This window comes from Tauraco erythrolophus, chromosome 6 (genome assembly GCF_009769465.1).
Source record: "Tauraco erythrolophus isolate bTauEry1 chromosome 6, bTauEry1.pri, whole genome shotgun sequence".
NCBI classification, from domain to species: domain Eukaryota; kingdom Metazoa; phylum Chordata; class Aves; order Musophagiformes; family Musophagidae; genus Tauraco; species Tauraco erythrolophus.
In genome coordinates, this window is record NC_141470.1 from 28069922 (window position 1) to 28095099 (window position 25178).

Here is a 25178-nt window from a genome sequence, read left to right on the forward strand (position 1 = left end):
CGAATAGAGAGCGCTCCGGTGACCTCGAGGACCGCTCCCCCCCCCCCCCACTCCGCGGCCCCCTCCCCGCCGCGGAACCCTCCCCAGCGGCGTTCGGGGCGGGGGGGGAGCGGCGGACGTCGGGGCCCGCTCGGGCGGGCTCGGGTCCCCTCGCCCGCCGGCCGCCTCGGATGGAGGACGCCGACTCGGCGGCGAAGCAGCTGGGCTTAGCGGAGGCGGCGGCAGTGGCGGCAGCAGCCGCAGTGGCGGCGACTGCAGCGGCCGCGGAAGGACCCGAGCAGCAGGAGCAACAGCAGCCGTCGCAAGCGGCCGCCGCGGAGGCGGAGCCCGAGGAGGAGGAAGAGGCGGCGGCGGCGGCGCAGGTGACGGCGGTGACGGTGATGGCGGCAGATGCCGAACAGATCGAGATGGGAGCCGAGCCCCTGCCGAGCGCCGACGAGGCCGCCGCCGCCTTCGCAGGTCAGGGCTGGCGGAGTGCGCATGCGCAGCTCCCCTCGGCCCCGTCGCCTCAGTCTCAGCAGCAGCGCCCTCCGGTTTCGCGGACTCTTCCCCGGGCCTCCTGCCCCGTAGTCACTGGTCCTGCTGCCCCCTCGGCCCCCGCAGCCGCCTCTGGTGCTGAGGTCTGGCGGGGCTGCAGCCGGCATCCCCGGCCGTTGCCCCCGGCCCTCTCCCTGCAGCGCTCCCGCCTGTCCGGCGTACAAATGCAGTGATTTACCTCGGGGGATGCGGTGAGGAAAGGGCAGGTCCCAGCTGAGGCTTTACTCCCTCACAGGCTCTTGGAAAATTACACTCTTGGAAAATTACACTCTCTGCTCTTTTACACTACATACCGTAAAGTAAAATGAACAAGAGCTGCTTTTGTGCATCTAAAATTGCTTTGACCCTGTGTCCCATTAACAAAGTGCCCTGACATGCAGAATTTTGAAGGTGAGGTCTGGATAGGCAGAAAATTTCAGAGCTGTTCATATGTGGATTTGTATCTCCCAGTGAGGTTCGGTGGTGTTTTTTCACTCTTACCCCATGTATGGTACTGAAAAATCTCTGATTTTAGCTAGGCAGTCAAATAAATACACTCTACATCTTGGAAACGTTTGAACAGTTTTTAAGTGGACCAAGTGCACAGGTGATGGCACCCTAGAAATTAATACGTGGCAGAGGAAGAGTCAGTTGTTCTGTTTATCTTGGTGTTTGCCAGTCACCCCTCTTTTAATAGAAAGCATCACAGTTTGGGTTTTTTTCAGTAGAGATGCAATATTCATTTTTCCCTTAGTTCATCACATGGCAGTAACTACTGTTATGGTCTCAAAGAGGTCAAAGCATGTTCAACTCGAAGCTTAATAAAAATCAGAATGATTGTGTTTATAACAACTTAAAAGTGTAATGAAAAATAAAATGAATTTTTAATAGGAAGGAAGAAGGAAATGCAATTACATTTTTTTTATGTTTAGCTGTTTATCAGGCTCTCTGGATGCAGCAGAATATTAACTTCATGTCTCTTACGTTTCAGAAGTCACCACAGTAACAGTAGCCGACGTTGGTGCCTCCGCAGACAATGTTTTCACTACATCTGTGGCAAATGCAGCTTCAATTTCAGGACATGTGCTGGTAAGTCTGTCCTGTCATTTGAGGGCCTTAGTAAAGTCTCACGTACTTTCTTAGTGTAAATGAAGAGCTCGGTTTGTGATGGAGCTGTAGTAAGGTCAGAGATACATTTTCATTGCCGTATACAGGCTTTTAATACAAAACTATTAGCTGGGGCACATACATTTTTTTCTTTATCACTTGAAGAGGTCTTTTTACCCTTCCACCCCCATATACTTGTTCTGTAATGGAACTGATGACCTGGAACATGGAACCTTTGAACTTGGTTGGCCGAAAGCTCAAAAACTAACCTAATAACTGCCATACGGATTGGTGTTTTAGAATACCTTTGAGAAGATTTGAGGGAATACTAAAATACATTGGTATTTTAACTCTTATCAATTTAAACTCTTTATTTCTTCTATAGTCTGGGAGAACAGCCCTCCAAATTGGGGACAGCTTGAATACTGAAAAAGCCACTCTCATAGTGGTTCACACAGACGGCAGCATTGTAGAAACCACAGGGTTGAAGGGGTCATCAGCACCACTCACGCCAGGTACAAAGCAATCTATTTTTGAAATGCCATTGTTCCAGAGGGCTCGCTTTTTCTCCATTTTACTTGTGTTGCTAGGATTAAAAAACATTATGTACATAATATTATGCAGTTGCCTTATAGAATTGTTTGTCCCCCCCTTCACATGGTACTTCTTGTGTTTCTTGGGAGTAGAAGAATGTTTACTTTTTTTTTTCCTGTCAGAAATATATTTCATTTTCTTATTCTTTGCCCTAACGCTTGCAAATAAGCTTCTTGAAAAATCTTGCCCTGCTGCTGGGCTGTCATTTGCCTTTCTACACCCATCCCGCCCCCAAAGGCAGATGGATCGTTTTAATATCGATAATAAAAATGAATCTCCGAGTTCTGCACGTAGGTTCTTTTTAAAGGGTCCTTGAATATAGTTTTATCTCCATTCATGCCCCTTGCTGATTTAAGTGTCGCGATAGCTGGTGTCTTTATGGCGAAGGTTTTTTCACGGGTGCTTGGCAGTTTCCTTTCTGCCCAGGAGGTGGCAGGGCAAACCTTCAGCGGTCTAAAACAAATTACAAGATCCGCCTCTGGGAAGAGGAAGATCCAGCCAGCTGCTTATGCTCCAGGTTATAACCTCAGCATTTAATGCGCTGTTAGAGCATCTTTCTTAAGATGCAATTTGCTTGATTTTCAGTCATTTTCAGAATGTTCAAGCGGAATTTTTTGTGGTGCACCATGTAACTGGCATTGCTGTGGAGAGGTGTCACCTGCTTCAGTTAACCGCTTGACCCAGTTGCCCTAGCCAAGCTGAGCATGCGAAGGTATGTATAGCCAACGTGCCTTTTGGTTGCTGTCACCTTTCTTGTCTTTTTTTTCAAAGGACCGCAATCTCCTCCTACCCCTTTAACATCCGTCCAAGAAAAAACTGGAACCAAGTATAACTGGGACCCGTCTGTCTATGAGAACGAGCTCCCAGTGAGATGCCGGAATATCAGTGGCATTCTGTATAAAAACAGACTCGGCTCAGGTAACAAAAACCTTCTTGGATGGGGAAGTGTGATGGCTCCTTCTTCACTCGGTACACTCTTCTTTTAATCGGGCTACTTTTAAGGGCTGACTGTGAGGGGAAAAAAAGACAGTTTCCTAGCCAGCCTAGTCCCTCTTAATATTACTGTTCTCTTCCTTTTTGCTCTTTCTTCAGAGGCTTTTTAACTTTTTTCTTAAATCTCTGAAGATACAGGTGACTGTGCAGTGAGTCTCCCCGGTAATAGGTTGACTCCTCTAACATTCATTTTGTCTCAGAAGTAGACCTGTGTTTCCACAAAGCTCTACAGAATCCCTGCTGGAACAGAAAATAGAGAACTTGTCTCCTAATGGGACTCTCTAGCTGCCTTAGCCCCTCCTCTTCTCATTTATCTCGGTGGGAAAGCTGAAGAAGCAGCAGCAGAAATTGTGTGTCGGCAAGCCTGACTGGACAGGTCAGTGCTTTCTTCGTGGCTAGAGAGTTTGCTTCACGACCAGAAGGATTAGAAATTTAAGTGCTTATTAAGGAAGGGCTTATATTCATGGTGTTTATCCAGGAGAGACTTACCCTTCTTGTGGATGGGTAATTTTTTCTAGCCTTTTGATGCACTGACGAGGCCCGAAGTTGGAGCTCTCAAAACATGCACAGTCATTGCCACAGCCAGGATAATAAATGGGCATGGTTATCCTAGAGCGATGAGAAATGACAGATGGGCATATTTGGTGATTGTTATAGATTAACTGCTATTTTTTGCAGCAATTTCAGTATTTACTTCTTTAAGGAAGTGGCAAAATGATTCTTAACTTTTACTAACAATTTATTTCTTCTGTTTTATTTCAGGAGGCCGTGGTAGGTGCATTAAGCAAGGAGACAACTGGTACAGTCCCACTGAATTCGAAGCTATGGCGGGACGAGCCAGCAGCAAAGACTGGAAGAGGAGCATCCGCTACGCTGGGAGGCCACTGCAGTGCCTTATTCATGTAAGGTTAAGTTTGCTTCCTCCTTTCTGCTGGAAGGGGCCAGCAGAGTCTGGGCAGAGTCTGCCCAGCGCTGCAGTCCAAGCCATGTGTGCTGCCTCTGCAGAATTACGGATGATGGTGCCGTAGGGCAACTCGGAAGCAGCATCTGGATTTGGTTGAGGATCAGTGAAGTGAGAGGAATTTTTCTAGATGTGTTTTCAAATAACATGATAGAAATCTTGCTTTTACTTGAAACGGGGTTACAGTTCATGCAGGATGAAGTGCAGCCTTGAGCTATATCGCAGAAACTGAGAAGTAAGCTCTCACGCGTGATACTGTAATTCAATAGCCTCATCTGCTTAATTCTGTTTGCCTGACAAACATGTTCTTCACTTCCGCCACTTATTGAGTATTGCTTTGGGTCCTTTATTTCCTGCAGTGTCCAGGAGTCTCATGGAGAGTTTGGCATTGCCATTAGGTTGACAGTTGATTTCTAGTTGGGCAGAAACGTTACAGTCTCAAATCCACATATCTGTGCCTTTTGATTTGAAAGTTGTTTGTTCTTCCTTCACTCTCCTCCCATCCATTCACCCCATCACCATGATGCAGGGGAGATGGCCTCTCCGTTATTGCATAGGGTCCCTTGGAGGGAACGGATACGTCTCTCTGGGCACTGTCTGAATCTTTTAGCAGAATGCAGTCATGCTTTTGGTGTTTTGGTGACTCATGCTGAACTAGTAATCTTCTAATTTCAGGACGGGATTTTAAATCCTCATGCTGCCTCTTGTACTTGTGCTGCCTGCTGTGACGACATGACTCTGGTGAGTTGTAGGTTTCATATCCAGTGGTTTAAAAACAATTAATCAGTCAAGCTGCCACAGCCATTTGCGAGCAGATTATGAGTGTCCTAGAAATGTTCACGAGTACTGTGGTTGCAGCATGCTTTGTCCATGCTTCATAAAGAAAGGAGATAAGGAACTGCTAGCACTATTGTGTAGCAGCCTCAGTAAAACTGGGTGATAATTAATGCTTTTTTTCCTTTTTTTTTTTCCTTTTCTAAATTATGTGTTTATGTAAAATGCCTTTTGGAGATGTCAATGCTATTTGTGATTTTTGACTCAAATGTCATAATTTTTTGAGCCAGAAGAAATGTTTTCATAAGGAAGTAATGTAATACTCTGTGTTGGATCCATAGTTTCATATTCAACTGCTTGCTTGCTTGCTTGGTTAGTTTGGGATTTGTTTTGTTGTTTGTTTGTTTAAAAAGTGAGACTAAAGTCCTGAAAGCAGAAGTCTTCAGTTTGACTTGAAGTAGTATTTTGCGTTTCTTTTCTGCTATGAACTGGATCACTTGCCTGTTTCTCAGACCTGAAACTAACTTCTTCCTGTCCTCTCTTCACTCTCGTTCTCTTTTCTTCCACCAGCTTGGCCAACAATCAATTATTAGCCTAGTTCTGCTCCTGAAATAATAGTGGAAGGAGGCTGAATCTGTGCCTCTTCAGCTGGAGGGAGCCGAGAGTAACTTTTCTTCACAGAGTTCTTTTGGTTTGCAGAAGCAGAAGTCTTTTTGTCAATTGTAGCAAACCACACATATTCCAAGGGAATACATGCTGCTTGACTGTAGCTGCATCTGGAAAGACAAGAAGTAAACCCCAAGTCCCTGAAGAAATGCCTCAGCTAATTCCTTTCCCTTTATTCTTTTTCTTTTCTTTTTTTTTTTTGTTTTGCCTAGAGTGGCCCTGTACGACTCTTTGTACCATATAAAAGGCGAAAAAAAGAAAATGAAATGCCTGCAACTGCAGTGAAGAAGGACTGCCCCAAAAACATCACTCTGCTTCCTGCCACAGCTGCTACTACATGTAGGTTCTTCTTCCTGGTAAAAATTGCTTCCGTTCTTTGATGAAGAATTGCCACACTAGATATTTTATGTCCACCAGTGGCCCCTTGCAACTGAACAATGGAGAAAAGTGTCTCTCTTTTTTTTTTTTTTTTTTTCCCCCACTTCCTTTTCATTGGACAGTTTAATTGGCTCAGTGTCTTTAGCGAATTTCACTTCCTATTTTGTAGAAACTAGCACAGCGTTGCCACATTGGGACGGCAATTGAGTAGGAGACATTGCAGCTCTAGACCTCTAGGAGATTCAGTTTTAAGCATCTTAACGTCCTCTTGCAGTGAGCAATAGGTTGCATATTTTTTTCTGAGAGGGGTCTGAATTATATTTCCCCCCTCTACCTGCTCTCTCAGCCTGGCAGTGCAGAGGGAGTTGTGGAGTCCTGACCTTGATCCGTAGTGGGTTTCAGATAGGTTTTCCACAAATTACAATTGAGACATTTCCTTCTGTTAAAATTAGGTTGAGGGGAAGGCTGGGCCTTCTCTGCTCTGCCAGAAATCCCCTTTCCATCCCCTGAACTTAATTTTTGTACTTTAGAAACTGGTGGGGGCTAAGGGATAAGATTCATGCTATTTCTTGAAATATATAGAAAAGTAGGCTCTAAGCAGCTGGAAGAAATCCGCAGCCTGGAAGTCATTAATGAAAGAGGCAGAAAGTGATGCTTTCATCTGCAAATGCCTCTGTAACATTCACGACACGCTTTGTTACTTACTGTTTTGATTGTCAAACCATCTGTGTGAGAACAGAAATTAATTTGCAAGCTCATCCAGCTCACACGTTCCCAATCACATTCATGTGTCCTCCTGCTCTCATCACAATAGCATCATCTGGACAGTAACATTGCAAAGCGAATGAGGACGAAGCAACAGAAATCCAAAAAAGAACAGGCAAAAGTAAGATTAGATAATCAGCAACAGCAGGAAGAGAAATATGCAAGGATTCTGGAGAGTTGGGTTTAGTGGGTTTTTTTTAATCCCTCAAAGAGGTTTAATCTGTATTGGTTCATTAATGTGAGGTTTGCATGTTTGCTCACACTCGCATTGAGAAGAGAGGAGGGCTGCTTGTTTTGGTAGCAGCTGGATATTTCACCAGTCATGAATCTGTAGCCTCAATGTCTTAAAATGGAATTATTGTTTGTGAAAAGATCCTTCTGACTGAGCAGTGTGCCACAGAAGCAGCCCATTACCTATTAATGTTGCCAGATTAATTAAACCTGTTTAAAAATTAGAGTTTTAAACATATTGGAGCCACTCAAGTGTGTTCATCCAAAAGGATTTTGTGCCTTGTGCCTTGCATTGTCCAAGCATGTTACATCACTCTGTGTAGATGTAGATAGGCAGCTAAAGTTGTCCAGCTAACCAAACTGTCACAGGATTAGTTGTAATCCACAGGATTTTTATGCTTATTAAAGTAGTAAGAACCACTCTTGCTAAAGTTGTAATAAATTATGATCAGCCAGAAACCGATGGGTTTTGCGGCCCTGCTGAACCTTTATGGTAGGTGTTAAGTTATTGCTGGTGTAATAATTGAAAAGGTGGTGATTTGGGAGGGATTATGTTGTAAGTGAACGTTCTGGCCTCGTACACACAGAGAATAAACAGAGGCCTGCAGGAGGACAGCAGTGCCTTCCAAAGCCAAACAGGGCTTTTATTCCCGTTTCTAATTGTATTGGTCATAGGTGCGATCCAAGCTTGGGTTATTGCAGGCTGTGTACTGATCTGGGAGCTCTCTGACTTTGAATGATTCAGAACAGGGATATCAACAGCTAAACAACCAAGGCCCCTGCGCTGAATGTTAATTATGAAAGTACTTCTAATATTTCCAGTCACCGTGACTCCTTCTGGACAGATCACTACTTCCGGTGCTCTGACATTTGACCGTGCATCGACAGTGGAAGCCACAGCAATTATCTCAGAAAGTCCATCCCAGGGTGATGTTTTCACTGGAGCCGCTGGTAAGAGTTCAGGTCTATGTCTGCAGACATCCATGAGGAGGAGTAGAAAACGTTTCGATGCCCACTGCTATAGGAAGAGCATTTTGAATGCTGCACAAAGGATTTACTTCTCAAGAGCTTACAGAGAGACTATATGTAACTCACTGTCCTTCCTTTGACATGATGTCAGCAGCTTGAAATCTTGGCAGTTGCACAAAAGAAGTTTAAAAGTTTTGTCCAGATGTTGCAGCTGCTAATGTACACCTCTGCTGATTTCTGGGGTTTTATGGTCATCTCTGTCATTTTTTTCACTCCTCCTTCGTCCTAAAGTACTACCATTAAAAAAAAAAAACCTAGCTGAGTGTTGAAACTAAGTGGAAAAATGCTGAATAAATGCTGAAAAAATGCCAGAATAAATCAAACAAAATATAAATGCATGACATATATTTCAGTTCTTGTCTGTTTGATTCATACACGGGGTTGTGAGCTCTGCTGAGGGAACTATCCTGCTCTGAGAACCAGAGTTTGGGAGTCCTGTGATTATTGTAAATATATAGGTGTGTGGGAGGGAAGCCAGCAGTAACCTTTGCCTTTAAAAGTGAAAACAGAGAGAGATGAAATGGGTGCAAGGTTGCCTTGCTTGCTAACTGCATAAGATCGTGCTAGTGTTTCTCATTTGCAACCCTTGGAATTATCGTGGAGTGTAGGAACTTGTATAAAATGTAAAAGAATAGGGGTGAAAGAAGCATAAGAAATGCCTGATAGCTGTGTTATACAGTGATTCATAACACCGTTGTTCTTCTGCAGTTCAAGATACCAACGTCCAGCAGCCTTGCCGGGTCAATCACCCAGAGCCTCACTATCCAAGTTACCAGGACAACTGTCAGATTTCACCTTTTCCTGAAGCTGCACTGCCGACATCTCATCCCAAAATTGGTATGTTTTGTGTCAGTTGTATGAGACAGTTAGCAGTGCTTGAATCTACTCTCTAATGTTCTTTCTCAGCAAAGGTAAAGACTGAGGCAAAAAACCCAAACTGCTTTGTTTCGCTTATGAGTTTTGCAGTTACTAAGATTTGGACACACAGATTTTCCACTCTGTGGAAAGTTTTGCACTCTATTATTGAGAGCTTTGATCTGTTGGTTTCTACAAGAGTAGACTGTTGTGATCCTGCTTCCTAAATCACGTTGCAGTCCCTTGCCTTTCCTAAGGCTTTTGCTTCAAGGCTTTTGTCACCACTTGGGCACTGTGGCTAAACATTTATTTGGTATTTGATCTGAAGAGACCATCCCCTTTAAAATTATGTCACAGAAGCTTTGCTAAACATTCTCACATCTCTTCATGACTCCACTGATACATCCTGGACGCAGTTTTGGGTGAGTTTGCTATGCTGGTCTCTCATCCAGTGTCATTTTTCCATCCCTTAATGCTGATGTTTGTGCTGGAATGATAGGTACTGGTTAACAAGTGCAGTGAGAACCTGCCCTGCTCTGGTCAAGTAGACTGGAGTGAAAAAAGAAAAGATGATATGAAAATGACAAATGCAAATGGGCTCTTTAGTGTTCGATGATGGGTTAAACTGATTATCAAGTATCTCTTCAAATGTAATTATATTATGTAAACTTAATGACCTTTCCTTTGTAGAGCTCACTGATAAATTAAGTGAACTACAATGCTATTTGAGTGTTGCCTTTACTGATAGAAACTGGAAGCGTTGAAGAAATTAGAATTGCAAACTTGGCACGTTGGTTTTGCTTTATGTGTTTTTATCGAGTCTGGACAAGAGATACAGCAGGGAATAGTCTGCCACTGACTGGCTGATGGATTAGGCGATTCACAGGCCTTTTACTTCTCTGATTTCTATGGTTCTGTGAAGTTACTCTGATACCTGCGCATCTCCCTGACACAGAGGAGCTGTAAGACAGGCAGGTTTTGATCCCCGCTGCTGTTCTCTCAGAATTCAAGAAAAGATCATGTAAACATGTTGTATTCCTTTGTGCAGTCTGAAGTCTTTCTTTTTTAAAGCCTCTGTTCTTCCCTTTGTATGACCTTTTATGTACTTATTAGGAGCCGCACAGTGCATTCCTGCTTTGTCCAGAATGAAATCTTGTTGGTTTTAAGTCTTAGTCAGGTCTTGATGTTACTAATTAAACATTGATTTCTTTTTTTTTTCACCAGTGAATACTTTCTCTAGGCTGATATGCTTATGCCAAAATGAGGAATGGGAAGTAATTCCCATTAGATAAGTTATCAAATGACATGCTGGGATAAATATTGTGCTGGAAATGTAGCAGCATGAAAGGCTCTTCTGCAAACAGCTACTGATAAAAGACCAGGTTATCTCTTGCTCATATCTAAGTGCAAATAGTTCTACGCCAATCATGTGCAAATGAATTGAAATTACTGTTTTAATTAAGAGCTGCTGGCTGAGCATAAAATGTCCGTTGGCCTCTTGGGTGAATTTGCAATGCTGTCTGTCAGAACAGGTCACCCATCTAACACACCGTGACCCGCAGAACCGTGGTTTTGAGACTTCTTCTCTCTCTCCAAATCCGTGCTGGATTCTCTGAGCTTTTGCTGCCTGCATGGAAGCTACCAGATATGACTTGAAAAGCATTTAAAGTGTTAATACACTTAATTAGTTGCTGTCTTGGAAGATACCCTCTGTTCAGTGCAGTCTTGCAAGCAGTCTTGTTTGTCTACAGATGCTTTAGTAAAGAGACTTTCATTGTGAGTGGAACGGCTGGAATTGCAGCCTGGTACAGGAAGGTGCGTTGGCTTGTTGCTGTCCAGGACAGTATTTACAGTTGTTTTCTTCAGGACAGTTTCTTCAGTTGAATTTTAAGTACCGTTTGAAATGTAGTCAAGAAGATTTTTTTTTTCCTGAAGGGGGGGGTGGGGGGTGAGGGTCTCCTGTTCTATATTTTTAACTAGGCTGTACAGTTTGCTATTCTGCATCCCTGTCCTTCAGTGAGAGAGGTTTTTAGGCTTGTTTCTGCCTTTCTTTTTGGTGCCACCTTAGACAGACCTGCATGCCAATATCTGAAATAACATCCAAAATGGATTGTGATGGGAGACTGATAATAAAGTAAATGAGAATAAAGTGCCTTCAAGACACTTCAGCCTCCACATTTTGTTCAGGAACTTCCCGCTTAGTGAATTTCTCAACTCTGGTTTCAGAGAAAAGAACCTGGCTCAAATTTTAATTAAAACAATGGTCGCTGCCCAGCAGTGGCAGCTGTCTGCAGGGCACTCACTCTCTGTTTGTGCTGCAGATGCTCAAGGACATTGTGCGTTATCAGCTGCCTGGCAGTAGTGCTAGAGGTGTTGAGAGTAGTGCTTCTAAAACAAAAGCAGACCCTGGTGGCATGCAAACAGGATTGAAATGTCTCAGTGCTTCTGAAGTCAGTTTCCCGGCTGTGTTGAGGACCATAGCATCCATCAGTTAGAGTGGTCTTGTGTTTATTATATGAATGTGTCACTCACTATTTTAAAATCAAGGAAGTTGATTGTCTTTTGGTGCCTGGAATACTAACAGCTCTTCCCTTGAAAATGCAGAACTATCCAGGAAGGAATGTGATTTCTCAGCCTGCAGTACTTACTGCTTTTTCTGTATGCTGAATTGTGTGAAACCCCTACCTAAAAATGTGAGGAAAAATCCTGAAATAAACTATTAGTATTTGGGGTAATAAGACTGCACAGCCTCAAAGTTGGTGGTGCTCTCTCTTTTCTAGTAAACAGTGTAGTGAGAATTTAGAGGCCAGCTGTTGCTAGATGTGAACGTCTTGGACTTAATTTTATGGCAGATGGTGAGTGTTTATTGTTAAATTTTGGAAAAGTAAGGCCAGTAAATCCAGATAACATTTGTTCCTGGAAATGTTGCCTGAGGTGAGCTTATGCTGTGTATTGTTGGGTTACTGGATTTAATTTCCTCATGCTGGTCTTCCAGCGTACATGCAAGCCTAGTTTGTGAAAAGGAGATGTTTTAGTGACACAGTAACTGCTGTTTTTTTGAAACATTTGCAAAGGTGAGGATAAGACAGATGTTTCTAGGACTTTAGAATTTTCTAAAACAGGCTTTGAGAAAGGGAGGACTGCGGAGCCCCGATAATTGAGGGAGTTGGAGGTAAGTTCAAGGAAAGTGCGATTAGATTGCCAGGGTAGGAGTTTAGTTTTGTTCTGGTGGCTTCCTACAAACTGCACTTGCTGTTAAAGTTATGATTAGGTTATGAAAAAGTGAAGGCTTCAGCATCTCAATAACTGGTGGGATTTTTTTCTTAACGTCCCTTGGAGTATTGCTGGGCTTCTGTGCTTTTGTATTTTGTTTCATACCTGTAGCATTCTAGTTTACACAAGAGTGAGGAATTTTAGTTAGGGTTCTGGAGGAAAGGGCCATAGACAAGAAATTTCTTTCTTGAAAACTGTCCAACACAGTCAATGTAAAGCAAATGTTAGGAGATGTTAGTGTCTGAAGCTAAAATTTCCATCTGGACTGTATACATTTACTCTCACCTTTGGGATTAGGCAAGGGGAAGTTTCAGAGCTGCAATGAGCATTGCTGTTCAGAGTACCCAGGATATTTGACACAGATATGGACAACTGTGAACACCTTTTACTAAAATCTTTGGTGCTTCAGTGTGGCACGTGTATTTTTATGGCCGTAGTTTGTTTCATGGATAGGATCTAGGATGAAGGGGTCCAAAGAAATTACAATTATTGAGAGTTTTTATAAAGGGCTTCCCAACTGGTGGTTTTGGAAAGTGGATGTTTGTAATACATGTAATTTTGAGGTGGTGATAACTGTCTTGGTTCTGTTCCAGTCTTGGGCCAGGGTTATGGTTAAGATGAGAATTGAGGAAATATAGAGGAGCGTGGTGTGGACTGGTGCCTGGTTTTTGTAGTTTTGCAACCTCAGGATTGACGTGTCTATAGTGACATCAGAATATTTCAGAAGACTTGACGTTTAGGGTCACTGAATGACTTCTTATAACCTTAGTTAGCTATAGTTAAGGGAAACATTGGATGGAACCTTGTGATGATAGCGGCAGAGGAGTCCCTCGGAATGCTACTTTCACTGCTTAATTGTGCAGCTGGGCTAGGAGGTGTTAATTCCTTCCCAGAGGAAACAATAGGGTCAGGAGTACATGTTCTTCTGTCCTTTGGGTTTGAGAGTGCCCCAAAGGGCTTGTTCTGCACAGACCGATTCTGTGCACTTTGGGTCACAGAAGGTAGGTCTCTTTAGAAAAAACTTAGCCAGACTGGAATTTTTTGCAGACCATATTTTTTTAAAAGAGCAACTAAACAACACACACACACAAAAAAAAAAAACCCACACAAAAAAGCCCACGTTATGGAAATGAAATTCTCTAATTCTATATATTTTCTTTTTCTTTCTTCATATTCAGTGTTAACCTCACTCCCTGCCCTGGCAGTGCCCCCTACGACCCCCACCAAAGCCATATGCCCTTCGGTGGTGAATGGGCTAGAAGTGACGGAGCAGCGGAGCTGGCTCTACTTGGAAGAGATGGTCAATTCGTTGCTCAACACCGCCCAGCAGCTGAAGACTCTCATCGAACAGGCCAAACAGGCCAGCTCCTCCTTCCGTGAGGCTGCTGTCACACAAGCAAAAATTCAAGCTGATGTGGAGAGGAAAGAGGTAATTATGCCAGAGCAGGTGAGAAGACTCAGCCAAGGGCATCTTTTTTGGCCGAGTGATGAACAGAGTAGCACCTCCGTGGTTGTCACTGGCTGTAACAGTCGTAGCCCTTAAGAATTGTTTCTCAATGTCTTGAGAGCAGTATTACCACAAGAAATCTTTCTGAGTTATTTGTATCGTGGGGAAAGGACTAGAGTGCTGTGGGATTCCAATAGCTGTGGGGAGCAGGCTAGTAATACAAACTGCTTGGTGTTATGAGTCCTGAGCTGTCCCATCAGCCATCCTTAAATTTATGAGATGTGGGCACTGGATCCTGATACAGGAAAGATGGTGAATGTTCAGCTGCTTTCTTTATGGCAAGTGAGTGGGGCTATCAGAGAGGCTTTCAGTGGCCTGAAGAGGCAGAGGGATAAAAAGAACAGTGAGCTGTAGTTTAGGGGAAGATAAGCAGTGAAATGTAGAGGTGCCTTGCTGAGCACTGTGTAAGCAAAGCTGATGTCGCATGAGTCCTGTGGTAAGACTGCAAGGCCGGCTGGCATTACAGGAGTATTGACTTGTACCCAGTGGCCCTTCTCTCCTCTGTAAGGGATTATCTACAAGGACTGCCCTGTTCTCCCTGCTTTTCTTCTCTTTAATTGATGCATGGTAGGGACCCTGGATTCTTCTTAACACCAGCTCATGCATGCACCCTGAATCTGACTCCATGCACTGCTGAATGCTTTCCCCTTCTCCCCTAGATCCACAGCTGCTGCTGTGGACTTGAGGGAGAGAGGTGGGGGGCAATGTACTGTGAAACTGGTGTCACTGTCGGTAGCTGATGAACTCCCTTCCTGTACACCATGCTATCTGCTGTTGCCATCGGCGTTATTGCTAACGTCAGCTTTCCACTGAATTCATAGGCACGAGTGTGCAGCAAGAGACCTTGAAGAAATGTGTGTGGGAAGACTTTGCTGAGAACTGAGAACCCCTATGACAGTCCTTGCAGCGTCTTTGATATTCTTTGCCACGTTGTCTCTCCTAAACTCTTCTGTACGCTGCATCCTTGATGTGCAGGTGTGTGATACGTTGAGAGTCTTAATTCTTCCCTGCCTTTCACCTGGGCAGAATGGGTATTCCTGCTGCTGTCCAGGTCTGGGCCATCTGCTGCTGAAAAGCTATGTAGAGCATGGAATACCAAAAAATCGGCAGCTTTGACACAGTTTAGAGATTAATATCTGACTTTGTTTAACTTCGCTCTCTGCTCTTTTTCCAGTTTATGTGCTGTCTTCCCTTCTACTTATCCTTACAGCATTTTCTGGAATGGTTGTTCAGAGTCCATTTCCCTCACTCTCTGATCCACATCCAACTCGCTTCAGCGTACTTATAGTTTCTTCTTGCCCCAGGAATGGGAATTAAAATCACTCCTGTGTATTGATTAAAGTGCTGACTTTATAAGGCAAGGATGAGCACATGTTTTTTTCCAGAGGAAGTCCCTTTCCCAGTAACTGTTGAACGCCCAATTATACAACTTGTGTGTGTTACTGTTCTTATTGTGTAATGGGTACCTCAACAGTTTTGTGTTTTGGTAAGAACAGCTGCTCATGGTGCTGTTTTTTTAATATCCAAAGAGCAATTCTTAAGCTTGCGGCTGTGTGCTAGCTTCTGGAACCATCTGGATGATACCGCAAGTAGCTATTTCTGAATTCCTTACAGTGAATTCCATATTTGAAAAAAACTCTGGGTTTCTGGGTACAGAGCTGGCACTGGAAGTAATTACAATAAATGTCAAATAATTGGCTGTCTGCTTTTGTGTTGGTTGAAGGTGCTCTTCTAGTTTCATCAATGTTTCCCTGATTTGTAATGCAAGTCTCTTTCCCACCTTGAGTATGTGTGTGGTCCAACTGCTTTTTTTGACAGTTAAGGTGTATGAGAGGAACAAAGAGGTGTTTTCCTGTCTTGGTGGTTGTTGATTTTTGCTGGACCAATTTAATACAAAGGAAATAGGTGCTTCACCACTACTCTGTGTTTGTTACACCGACAGAACCTCCAAGGGCTAATGAACGGGAGGAACCTTCTCGCCACCTCCTCCGTTTGCACAAGCAAAGATGGTGAATGCAGCAGTGTGGATGCTTCTCTGTAGGAGACCCACCAGTTGGCAGAATTTCAGTGCAGTGGTGTGTTCCTAGGTATTTAGAAGTGGAAGACTGTGTCTCATATCAGGGCTGCAGAGCAAAGGCTGTACACAGATTAGGTTGTAATAGAGCTGTAGACTCAGCTCTTGCTGGAAGAGTGACTTAATACATAGCAGGGTTAAAGAAATCTCATGGGAGCAGGCTGGTTCCCAACGGGACAGACAAACTTCATTGCCCTGACTGTAAATAATAGGTATCTTTAGTATTCATGGCAGTGCAGAGCTATTCCTCCAGTTCAGTGTCCCAGCTCTTGAGGATGTTGAGTTCAAGCACTTTTGATCTTGCAACTGTCCGTATCCCTGGCCGTATCCATCATCCCTGCGAAAGAGGGAGATGGCCTCTGCCTTCCAACAGAAGAGTGAGACAGAGCGCTTGGGACAGCACTGTCTTTCCCTGCCCTTCAGAGCAAGTCCGAAGTGGCCCCAAGGTTCAGCAGAGTAGAGAAGAGGTGACAAGAGCAGCAAATGTGTAGGAAAACTTACTTGTGTGCTAGTTTTGTTTCGGTCTTCCTAGAGAGCAGTAGGTTAAGCATTAAGAATTTTTAATCACAGCTTATATGCTTTGTTGTATGTTGCAAATCACTCACTATGCTGTGTTTCGCTTATTATACTTATTATTTAATGAGCTTTGGAGTTCATTAAACATCACAAATGAGCCAATCTGCTCCCATATAGCAGCAGTTTGATTGAGTTGCCTTTAAATACCAGAAATTGCACTGTATACTGAACAGTGGTGAGTGCTTGTGGGACTTGCAGAGCCTGAACTGTGAAAGGCAGACTTCTATGCCGAGTTTTCTTTGAGCAGGGAGGCGTTTGTGCTGCCTGTAAGCTTATGTTCTTATCTGTGAAGTCAAAGAATGGACATGACATCACTGTTTCATTCTAGTCACACTTGCTAATGATATTGTCTAGGATTATTCAGTGTAGTCTTAGGAATACATTATTCTTCTCGTTTATGTCTTTTTGAAGGTGGAAATGCCAACATCAGAGAGGAATTATGGCAGGAAGGAGAATCAGCTAAATGTAGCAAGGGAAAAACATAAAAAAATGTTAAGTGCAGCAGAAATTAGAAGCATCTACAGTCATGTTTCTTTCTTAAGATGGCATGTCTAATCTGAATTTTGCAGGAGGATTTGATCCCTAATTGCAGTTCTAAACACATGGTGATACCTAGACAGAGTCCTCGAAAGCAACAGCGGGGCTGAACTGGGAAGTGCCAAGTGTTTAGGCATCAGGCTGTACAGTGGTGGAATATAAATTCCTGTCTTCATAGGCTGTTATAGAAAATACAGAAAAATACACTTGCCTTCTACTCATCTCTCATGTCTGACATGAGGGTTCTTTTCACTCTGCCTCCCTACTATATGATTACAGTCATCTGATGCCCTGTGTCGGGGTCTGGTGACATCCTTAGCTGTTCTGAAGAAACTGTAGGTCAGATTCCAAGTGCTGGAGCTAAGGCTTCATCAACAGTTTTTCTTGCATATAATTTTGTAATTTGGAAGTCCTCAACATGCACTCTGTTGCTATCTTTTTCCTTTTTAATTTCGGTAAATTTGTTTAAGGATTGTGGTTTGCTGGGCAAATTTCAAGACTGAGGATCTCTTCCAAATTTTGTTTCCATCCTTGCCACAAGTTATTTAGATGCCCCTGGGTACGTCCTTGGCCTCTCTGGGCCTCAGAGCCTGCTCTCTGAAATAAAGATAGCTCTCTGAAATAAAGATAACGCTTCCTTCACATGGGGCTCGCTTACTACTTTGCAAAGTGTTAGGATCTCTGAGTAAAAAAGTGTTAACCTTTTAAGTCTTAGAAATCAGGGCAATTTGTAAACCCCAAATCTACAACTCCAGCATTTCTGAAAGTATCTCTTTTGCAGTAATGTCTTTTGAAACAGAATTGTTCTAGAGCCTAAGAAAGTGGTTAAAAATACCTTTCCTGTTGTGTATGCCATCTGCAGTATTTGACATGCCTGTTGATGATGAGAACTCCTTAATTAATAAGCAGAGCCCTCACAGACTAAGTTCCAGACACGTTAGTTCTGTTAAGAAATGATGACACCATAAGCCTTGTGCTTTCTGTGTGTAAATAACAGGCACAAACGCAGCTGGTGCTCAACCTGCTTTATATTGGCAAACATCAAATATAAGTTACATTTACATTACCTAGAAGTCTTGGGGAATGACATTCTGATAGAAAAGCAAACCATAAACTCTCCAGCTCGGTTTTATATGAACTTCTAAAATACATCATGCTTATTGTAAAAAATGAAAAAATCAAAATATTGGTAAGCTTTTTCTGAATTGCAGCATTTTGCTAAATACAACTGCTCTGCCAGAGCTTCATGCAGCTGTCAAGAAAAAGTTCTCCACTGTCATTATTAATCAGCTTGTGACTGAGTCTGATCCTTTGGTTACTATCTGAATGTTGGATTTACTGCATTTTTTGATTTACGGAAAAACATTTAGGAAGAGAGCGAGTAGCGCAACAAAGGCTCAATGTCTCTTGCAAGAGGGATTTGACAACTTGCAGGACTGACCCAAAAGGAATGGATTAAAGACAGTACTTGGCACAGAGGTCTGTGTGCTTTGGCAATGTAATTTTTTTGAGTGTGCATTAAGCCATCGTTCTATCAGATAAACTTTTGGAGGGGGAGAATACGTGAACTCACCAAAGGCTGTGCCAGAAGACATTTCTGGAAGATAACAAAGATATTCAGGCAATGTGTTAAACAGTTTTTCTGTATAAATTTAAAAGAATCAGTGTAAAAGTCTGACAAGTATTTTAATTGAAATAGCCACCTTTGTGTAATGCAGTGATGCCTTTGAAGCCCAGCCCACTTGAAAACAAGGTGGAAGATTAAATCAGCTAACAGCTGGAGCATCTAAATTCTTTTTTAGAAAGATTAAAACAATTCAGGGCTATAGAGTATGAAATTAACCTAAAAAGGGTTGGACATTTAAGAAATGTAGCTCTCGTAAGCAAATAATGGCTTACGTACTCCAAAGCAGCAGTGAAAACAGTTAAGAGTTGGAGGTTATCAATTTTCTGGAGCTGTTTTTGTGAGAGATCTGGATGTGTCTGGCTTGATCCTCTCTCTTAGTACATCTTTCCTTCTCCATCGTTTCTGCATGGTGTGAATTCTTCACACCATGGCCTGTGCAGAACCAGAGGACTCACTGTGTGGATAGATATAAAGGAGACAGAAAGGGGTTAAGTGTGTGGTTTCCATCAACAGGTTTTGGGGGCTGAGAGCGGAGGTGGAGGAGCTGCGGTGGCTCAGACAAGGATGATGTTGGCTGGATTTCCTCTTGATGTCTTCTTTCTCATTGGCAATCTCCCTGGAGAACAGGGTTAGCCACACTTGCAGAGGATGAAGTGGAGTCTGATGGTGGGAAGGGTTTTAATTTTGGAGCTGCAGTACTTTCACAGAACTGGAATTCACTGGTTCAGCTCTGTCACTGTCTCTGCATGGGCTGTTGCAGAGGGGACAGTACTAGCTGGGATTACACGTGCAAAGGTTTTCAAGCTGGGTTGAAATGCCCTCTGACTGCATGCTTTGGTATCTGTGTTACCAATTACTTCACTGAAAAGAAATTTAGAAACATTATGCCGTTTTTCTAGTCCAGTACTCTTAACATGGGTCATTTGTCTTTCACTTAATAGTGGAAAGCTTGTTTTAACCTTCCCTGAAGAATCTGCAGTTTCCTTCCAGCCCAGTTCTCTGCCTGTCTGCAAGGTGGCAGAGGCTGTGGCATGAAGCGTTGAATCCCAGCTTGTCCACGGCTGATGCTCACTGATGTTAATGATTCTCTCAAGAATCAAGATCATTTTCTTCCTGAGACATAGCAGGACTGATTTTTTAGGCCAGAGGCCATGTCTCAAGCTTGCCGACATGTTCCCCATCTTCACAAGAATGCTTATGCCTTGGACACGATTTTGAAATGTCCATACACATGATGCACGCTTTGCCTACGGAGTACTGGAAGCGTCGGCGATGCTGTGCATGTGTCCTGTCTTGCTAATTAGCCTGGTCTTGCCTATTTGTCAAATAATGGCAGAATCCAGTCACACCCCTTGCAGTGTACAGCCAGAGGTTTCCCTGCTGCCTCCTCCATCTCTCTAGAGTTTTTTAATTTGAATTTGTGTCACAGTAATATAAAGGTTTTCAAGGTTGTGATTTCACGGCAGAATAAATACTGTGATGTCAGGTCATAGAGACACTTATAAGTGACACTTATAAGCCTTTAATCTCCTTGTACGTTGGGTCATAGTCACTCCTGGATAAACCTGCTTTGCCTGAAGGTGAGGGTTCAGTTTTTTTCTTACTTTTTAGCTGTTCCAAATAAATTTAAATCAGAGTTAGCACATAACCAAATTCAGATCAGTTTTGAATTCCTTTGGTTTATGACTCGTCTCTCAGCAGCGTTGGCAAGGCAGTAGGTGGAGCAGCACCCGGCTGGACTTGAACTGGTTTGGAGTCAGTCTGGCACACACCTGAAGTGTGCTTTGAAAGTCACCTCCAGAGGACTGCTTAATTCAAAAACTGTTTGAAAGCTCTTTTATGCTTTTATTAAATGGAGGCATAATAGTGATGGTTGATGCTGTTTCTAAAGCCTTGAATGTGTTAATTTTGTCTGGTTTTTTTTTTTCCCTAATCCATTCTGTTGGGCTCTGCCATCTCTTCAGACTCTTTTCCCTGTTAGTGGATTAGCATCACTGGACTTGACCCAAAATTTGGCCCTATTACCTTGGCATTTTCTTCGTATTTCCTTTGCTAACTTCATAGGTTCTTCTGTGGGTGTGGATGCAGTTCCCTTGTGGCCGTTTTAAGGAGTGCTTGGCTGGATGGAGTGGGGAGAATGGGATCTGAGGAAGTGCTATATTTAACTGGCAGTTTGTCACCTCAGGCCGTTTTCCCACAGGCTTCTTCATCTGTCTCCATGTAAGGTCACTGTGTCCCTCTCTTAGAAAGGAGGAGTGAGGGTCCCCTCTCCCCTCTGTCCTTTTGCAACTGCAGTTTTGGGCTTGCCAGAAGGAGCTCAAGTGTCAGGACCCTCCATACAGAGCACCCTTTTCAACCCCTCACATCATACTCTGGCTGTGAAATGACGAGTCTGGTGTACTCTCCTTTGCAGCAATATCAGAACCAGTTATTTCAACAAACAGAAGATGTGGATGGGAAAACAGAAATCATCATCAAGGTAAGCTGGGGATGTCTCATATATTATGAAGAGTCTTTTGTTCTTTCTTTTGTTCCATTTAAAGATGCAGGTTTTTATCATTGCTACAGAAGTCGTGTGTTCTGTGTCTGGCCTTGTCTTCTGGCAGAGACCCGAGCTTTCCCTAGCAGGACTAATGCTCTGCTCTAGCAAAGTGTGTCCCCTTTCCCAAACCTTCCAGGTTTTCACAATCCTGTATCATCAGCTGGCCAGGTTAGTCAATCTCGCACACCTCTGAGTAGTGGTGTTGCAGCTCCAATGGATGGCTGTCACTGAAGTGTGACAGGAAGGAAACTCTTCCTTTTTGTCCTGTGAGCTGTTTTTCAAAACTGCTTAATTCCCTCTGGCTTTCAGAGTGGGAGTACGAGCTGAGTTAGTTCAGGACCCATGATATAAGCCCTTACAGCTGTATCATTCAGTCGCCTTTCTAAGATCTCCAGGTACAACTGCACGCACTGTGTATTTTCAACAATTTCCAACACTGTACAGGTTATGAACAGCCTCACTCAAGTATCCCTTTGGGACAGGCTTTGCAAGTCCCAAAGAGCAGCTTTAATCCCCTTTTTGGTGGCCTGAATCCCCAACTGTGCATCAGGAATACAAACACAGTTCAGTCACACCAACTATTAACTGTAGGTACGTTTGCAAGATGTGAGCAGATGGTGCAATAAACTCGGTGTTAATCAGGATGCTGATTGTTAGGTTGGTTGTGCTCAAAAGAGAGAAGGAGCTGGTGGAGATAAAGATGCCTGTGATACTTTCACAGCCGAGAAACGCTTCCTGTCACGGCCTCACACTGATGCTCAGATGTGCTAATGATTTGTCAGTAATTTAATGAGTTGGAAATAGAATGCTCTATGAAGTGCTTATTTTTGTGGTAGTTCAATGATATTTCCACTTAAATATGCAGGTTATGTTAATTGATGTCACTGATAAAAGATTAAAGTGATAGAAACAAAAACATGCTTTAAAAAACAGGCATGATTTTTCATCCCATGTATCCTATCTCACCTTATTTCTAGGTTCAAGTCCTTGCTCTTGTTACAGCCTTCTTTAATTTTACTCTTCTGTTGGGACACTGCTTATGTAGTTGTGCTGCTGGCTGGCAAAGGAACAAGCCTGCTTGGCCCAGAGGAGCAGATTCCTTTTTCCTCTCAAAAAAATGGAGAGGTTAAACTGAAGCGTCCCATCCTTATTCATACTCCTGTTGTCCTTCCTCAGACCCTCTCTCAGATATATGCGGGATTGTAAACCCAACAAAACCAGCAACCAGATCTGCCTTTAAAACTTTAAATTTGAGATAAACTCAGACCTTGGGTATCAATGGCCTGTGCACAGACTGTATGCTGCTCTTTGGAACACATCTGCCCTTGGTTAAGACAGACTCCTGCTGAAGCCTGCAGTGTCCTGGCTGTGGCTGATGGATACATGACCTGTGTGGAAGGAGGCATCTCTATGGTATTGGGGACAGATGTCTGTGACCACTCAGTGTCTCACCCATGGTTTTGAAGGGCTTCTTGCCCTCCAGAAAGGAAAACAGATGTACATTTCATTTTCCAAAGTGATCCCTTCTAACACGGCAAGGAGAGCGGATCTCTGAAAGCGTATCCAGAAGGCACTGGGCCTGTTTGTTTTGTGTTCGTGTGCTGAGGATATACTGGGAAACGGGCTTTACCTGTTATATGCATCACGTCATATTACAGCACCTGTATTACACTGTGGTGATCTCCCTGTTGTTGTTATCTCTGACGTTGTCGCTTTGCTGTCTGTTTTCACAGCAGTCCTGTGTCAACTGCGGTCGTGAGGCAACAAACGAGTGCACGGGATGCCATAAAGTCAACTACTGCTCCACTTTCTGCCAGCGGAAGGTATAAGCTTGTTTGTGAGTTGCAGATTCAGTTGTCTGGAGAGGGCTATGTGACCTTGGGGAGAGCCAGACAGCTCTGCCTGATACCTGATGGGCGTAAGTGTGGTGAGAAGACCAGGGCACAAGCCAGAGCACAAGATTTGCAGGGGTGAGCAGCCCCAGTGTCCCAAACCTACCCCGCCAGTTGGAACTCCAGGCATGACCGTGGTAACAGGGCAGGTCTGTGTGTGACAGTCTGGGCCTGGATCAAACGGGTAGGGAAGGTCCCAAGATCTGCACATGCCTTCTCAAAGGTGGTGTGAAAATCAGAGTAACACCAGAAACGAGGGTGTGGACACCTCGTGTGAGCTGTGGGGACCAGTTAGTTGGGAGCACTTTTACACCCTTCCCTGCTGCTTCTTGGTAAACTGAACACTCCCCAGTACTTGTGCTCGTGCTGTGTCACTGCGGACATAGTTCTCTTCTTCTTTGCATTATTTGTGATGCTACAGATGATACAGTTGGACAAACCATAAGATTTTTAACATGGGAGGTGGAAACAGGTATGAGGAAGTACGGTGGAGGAAGCTGCTGTGCTTCATGTTTCACACAGGTTTGTTAAAAAGATCCTTGGCACCCTGCTTTACAGGAAAGGATAATTTAGTTTGGGCAGGGTTACAGTTCTGCAGGCTGTCCCAAGTTCAGTCTTCATCACCTGAGGCTGGGTGTACTGAGTAGCTCAAGAATTCTGATTGTTTCCTTTTGCCTGTAACAAAGTGTAATGGTGGCCAGGTTCCCTGTCTGTGTAGCAGAAAGATTAGAAATTCCAAAGAATGAAGATATGCTGCTTGCAGAAAACTTGCACTGTCTACCTGCCGCCTCCTCAGGCGCCTTGTGGGTGGCAATGCCACCCTCTTGTCCTCTCAGTACAAAATGCACTGGGAAATGGCACCGAGTAGTCACCTTTTGTCCACCTCCTAGACAGCTTGTCACTTCTAAGGGGACATGAGCCCATGTGTGTCGCTGGTGCTCTGCGCTGTAATAGCGTGGGAGACTTTGAAGTGCTTGTCAGTAACGGAGTCCTTGAGATTCCCTCTATGTTTGTGATCTATGATGTATGACCTCTGGGTTGAGCGACTTAGGGGAGGCTTGTGTTGGTTCAGACTAGAAGTTCAAGTCAGTCAGTCTGGGGAGGAATTGTGTTCCTCTCCTTTGCCTTTACTGAATTAAGACCCCTTGTATGGTGCTGTCCTCCACAGCACTAGCTCATAGTGAGCTATCTTTCAGGAGAGGGTTTAAGTCAAGGTTCTGACTCTGTTTTAGCAAAATTTTCCACGACCTAACTGACGTTGATGTCCTGGATTGGTTTTTGGGTTGAGAAGTCAGCATTCTGCTTAGTTTGTGTTAGCATTGACGTGGTGTGTGGTTCCTTTCCTGTCTGTTGTTGAGTCTTGCCTGACCGAGCGCTAGAGACCTGCTGTAGCCCATCTCTGCTGGGGAAATAGGGCGTGTGTTGGGGCCTGGTGTGCTTTTGCAGGCTGCATGCTTTCCAAGAGCCCTTCCTCTTCATGGCCTTTCCATCTGCTCTTCCCTCGCAGGACTGGAAGGACCACCAGCACATCTGCGGCCAGTCAGCCACAGTGACGGTGCAAGCCGATGAGGTGCACGTCACGGACAGCGTAATGGAGAAAGTCACCGTCTGAGCACACCTACCTCTTTAACCATTCACAGACAACGTGGTGCAGCCGGCTGGATCGGCAACCTGGCGTGAATGGTCTGTCCTTTACAAATCACATGCTTCTCACTAGCAAACTTGTTTTTGAAAGACTTTTGGATACTGTGACAGGATTTGCCTACTCCCAATCCTTTTCCAAAATTTTGAATAATACAGAGACTGTGAAAACCTCATCTGGAAGAAAAACAACCCCACCTTACTGCAGCTGGGCAGCTGGAAGCCACCTCCAGCTTAAGGAAGCTTTGACTTTGCCAGACTGGAACCTCCACCATGTGGATTAGAGCGATCTCATCATCTCTCTTGAGATGGATCTAAAGCAGGTGCTGCAATGAGATTTGCCAGTGTTTCCTTCTCCCTGTGCCTCCCTACCTCTTGTTTGAAATAGAAACGAACCTTCATTGGTTTATTTAATTGCCTTGAAAAAGTCAGTACAAGTTCTTAGTTTGCCATCGGAAGGACTTTTTTTTTTTCCCTGTGTTCCCTCTGTGCTGGGCAAATTTGGAACACATTGGAGCTTCTGCACTTGAATATAAGTGAAAAATAACATGTTGTTAAATAAAACGTGGTGAAAGCATGAGCGTGCCCAGCAGTACTGTTTAATTCCCGTGGCAGCACTTTAACGTACTAATAAGCGCAG

The 25178-nt window shown here is 43.8% G+C and overlaps 1 protein-coding gene across 5 annotated transcripts; it reads left to right on the forward strand.

The window, feature by feature from the left end:
* Positions 1–170: 170 nt before the first annotated feature.
* On the forward strand, positions 171–25013 carry DEAF1 (DEAF1 transcription factor). 5 transcript variants are annotated; one of them, XM_086613019.1, is made up of 13 exons: positions 171–459; positions 1508–1605; positions 2009–2138; positions 2989–3135; positions 3973–4112; positions 4847–4912; positions 5824–5950; positions 7808–7936; positions 8723–8851; positions 13321–13571; positions 20877–20942; positions 22739–22828; positions 24405–25013. In XM_086613019.1, the coding sequence occupies exons 1-13, from the start codon at positions 171–173 to the stop codon at positions 24507–24509; spliced, it is 1767 nt and encodes a 588-aa protein (XP_086469145.1). In that variant the 3' UTR covers positions 24510–25013. The 5 variants fall into 5 exon arrangements, with proteins under 5 accessions (XP_086469145.1, XP_086469148.1, XP_086469147.1 ...); XM_086613022.1 differs by lacking the exon at positions 20877–20942 and having other exon boundaries at positions 171–242; positions 294–459; XM_086613021.1 differs by lacking the exon at positions 20877–20942.
* Positions 25014–25178: the final 165 nt, after the last annotated feature.

Excerpts from the sequence above, each read along its gene's own strand:
- DEAF1 (XM_086613019.1), top strand. The coding sequence starts at position 171 with ATGGAGGACGCCGACTCGGCGGCGAAGCAGCTGGGCTTAGCGGAGGCG. Across the intron at positions 4,113-4,846 it reads CACTGCAGTGCCTTATTCAT|GACGGGATTTTAAATCCTCA; the intron begins GTAAGGTTAAGT and ends TTCTAATTTCAG. Across the intron at positions 20,943-22,738 it reads AAACAGAAATCATCATCAAG|CAGTCCTGTGTCAACTGCGG; the intron begins GTAAGCTGGGGA and ends CTGTTTTCACAG.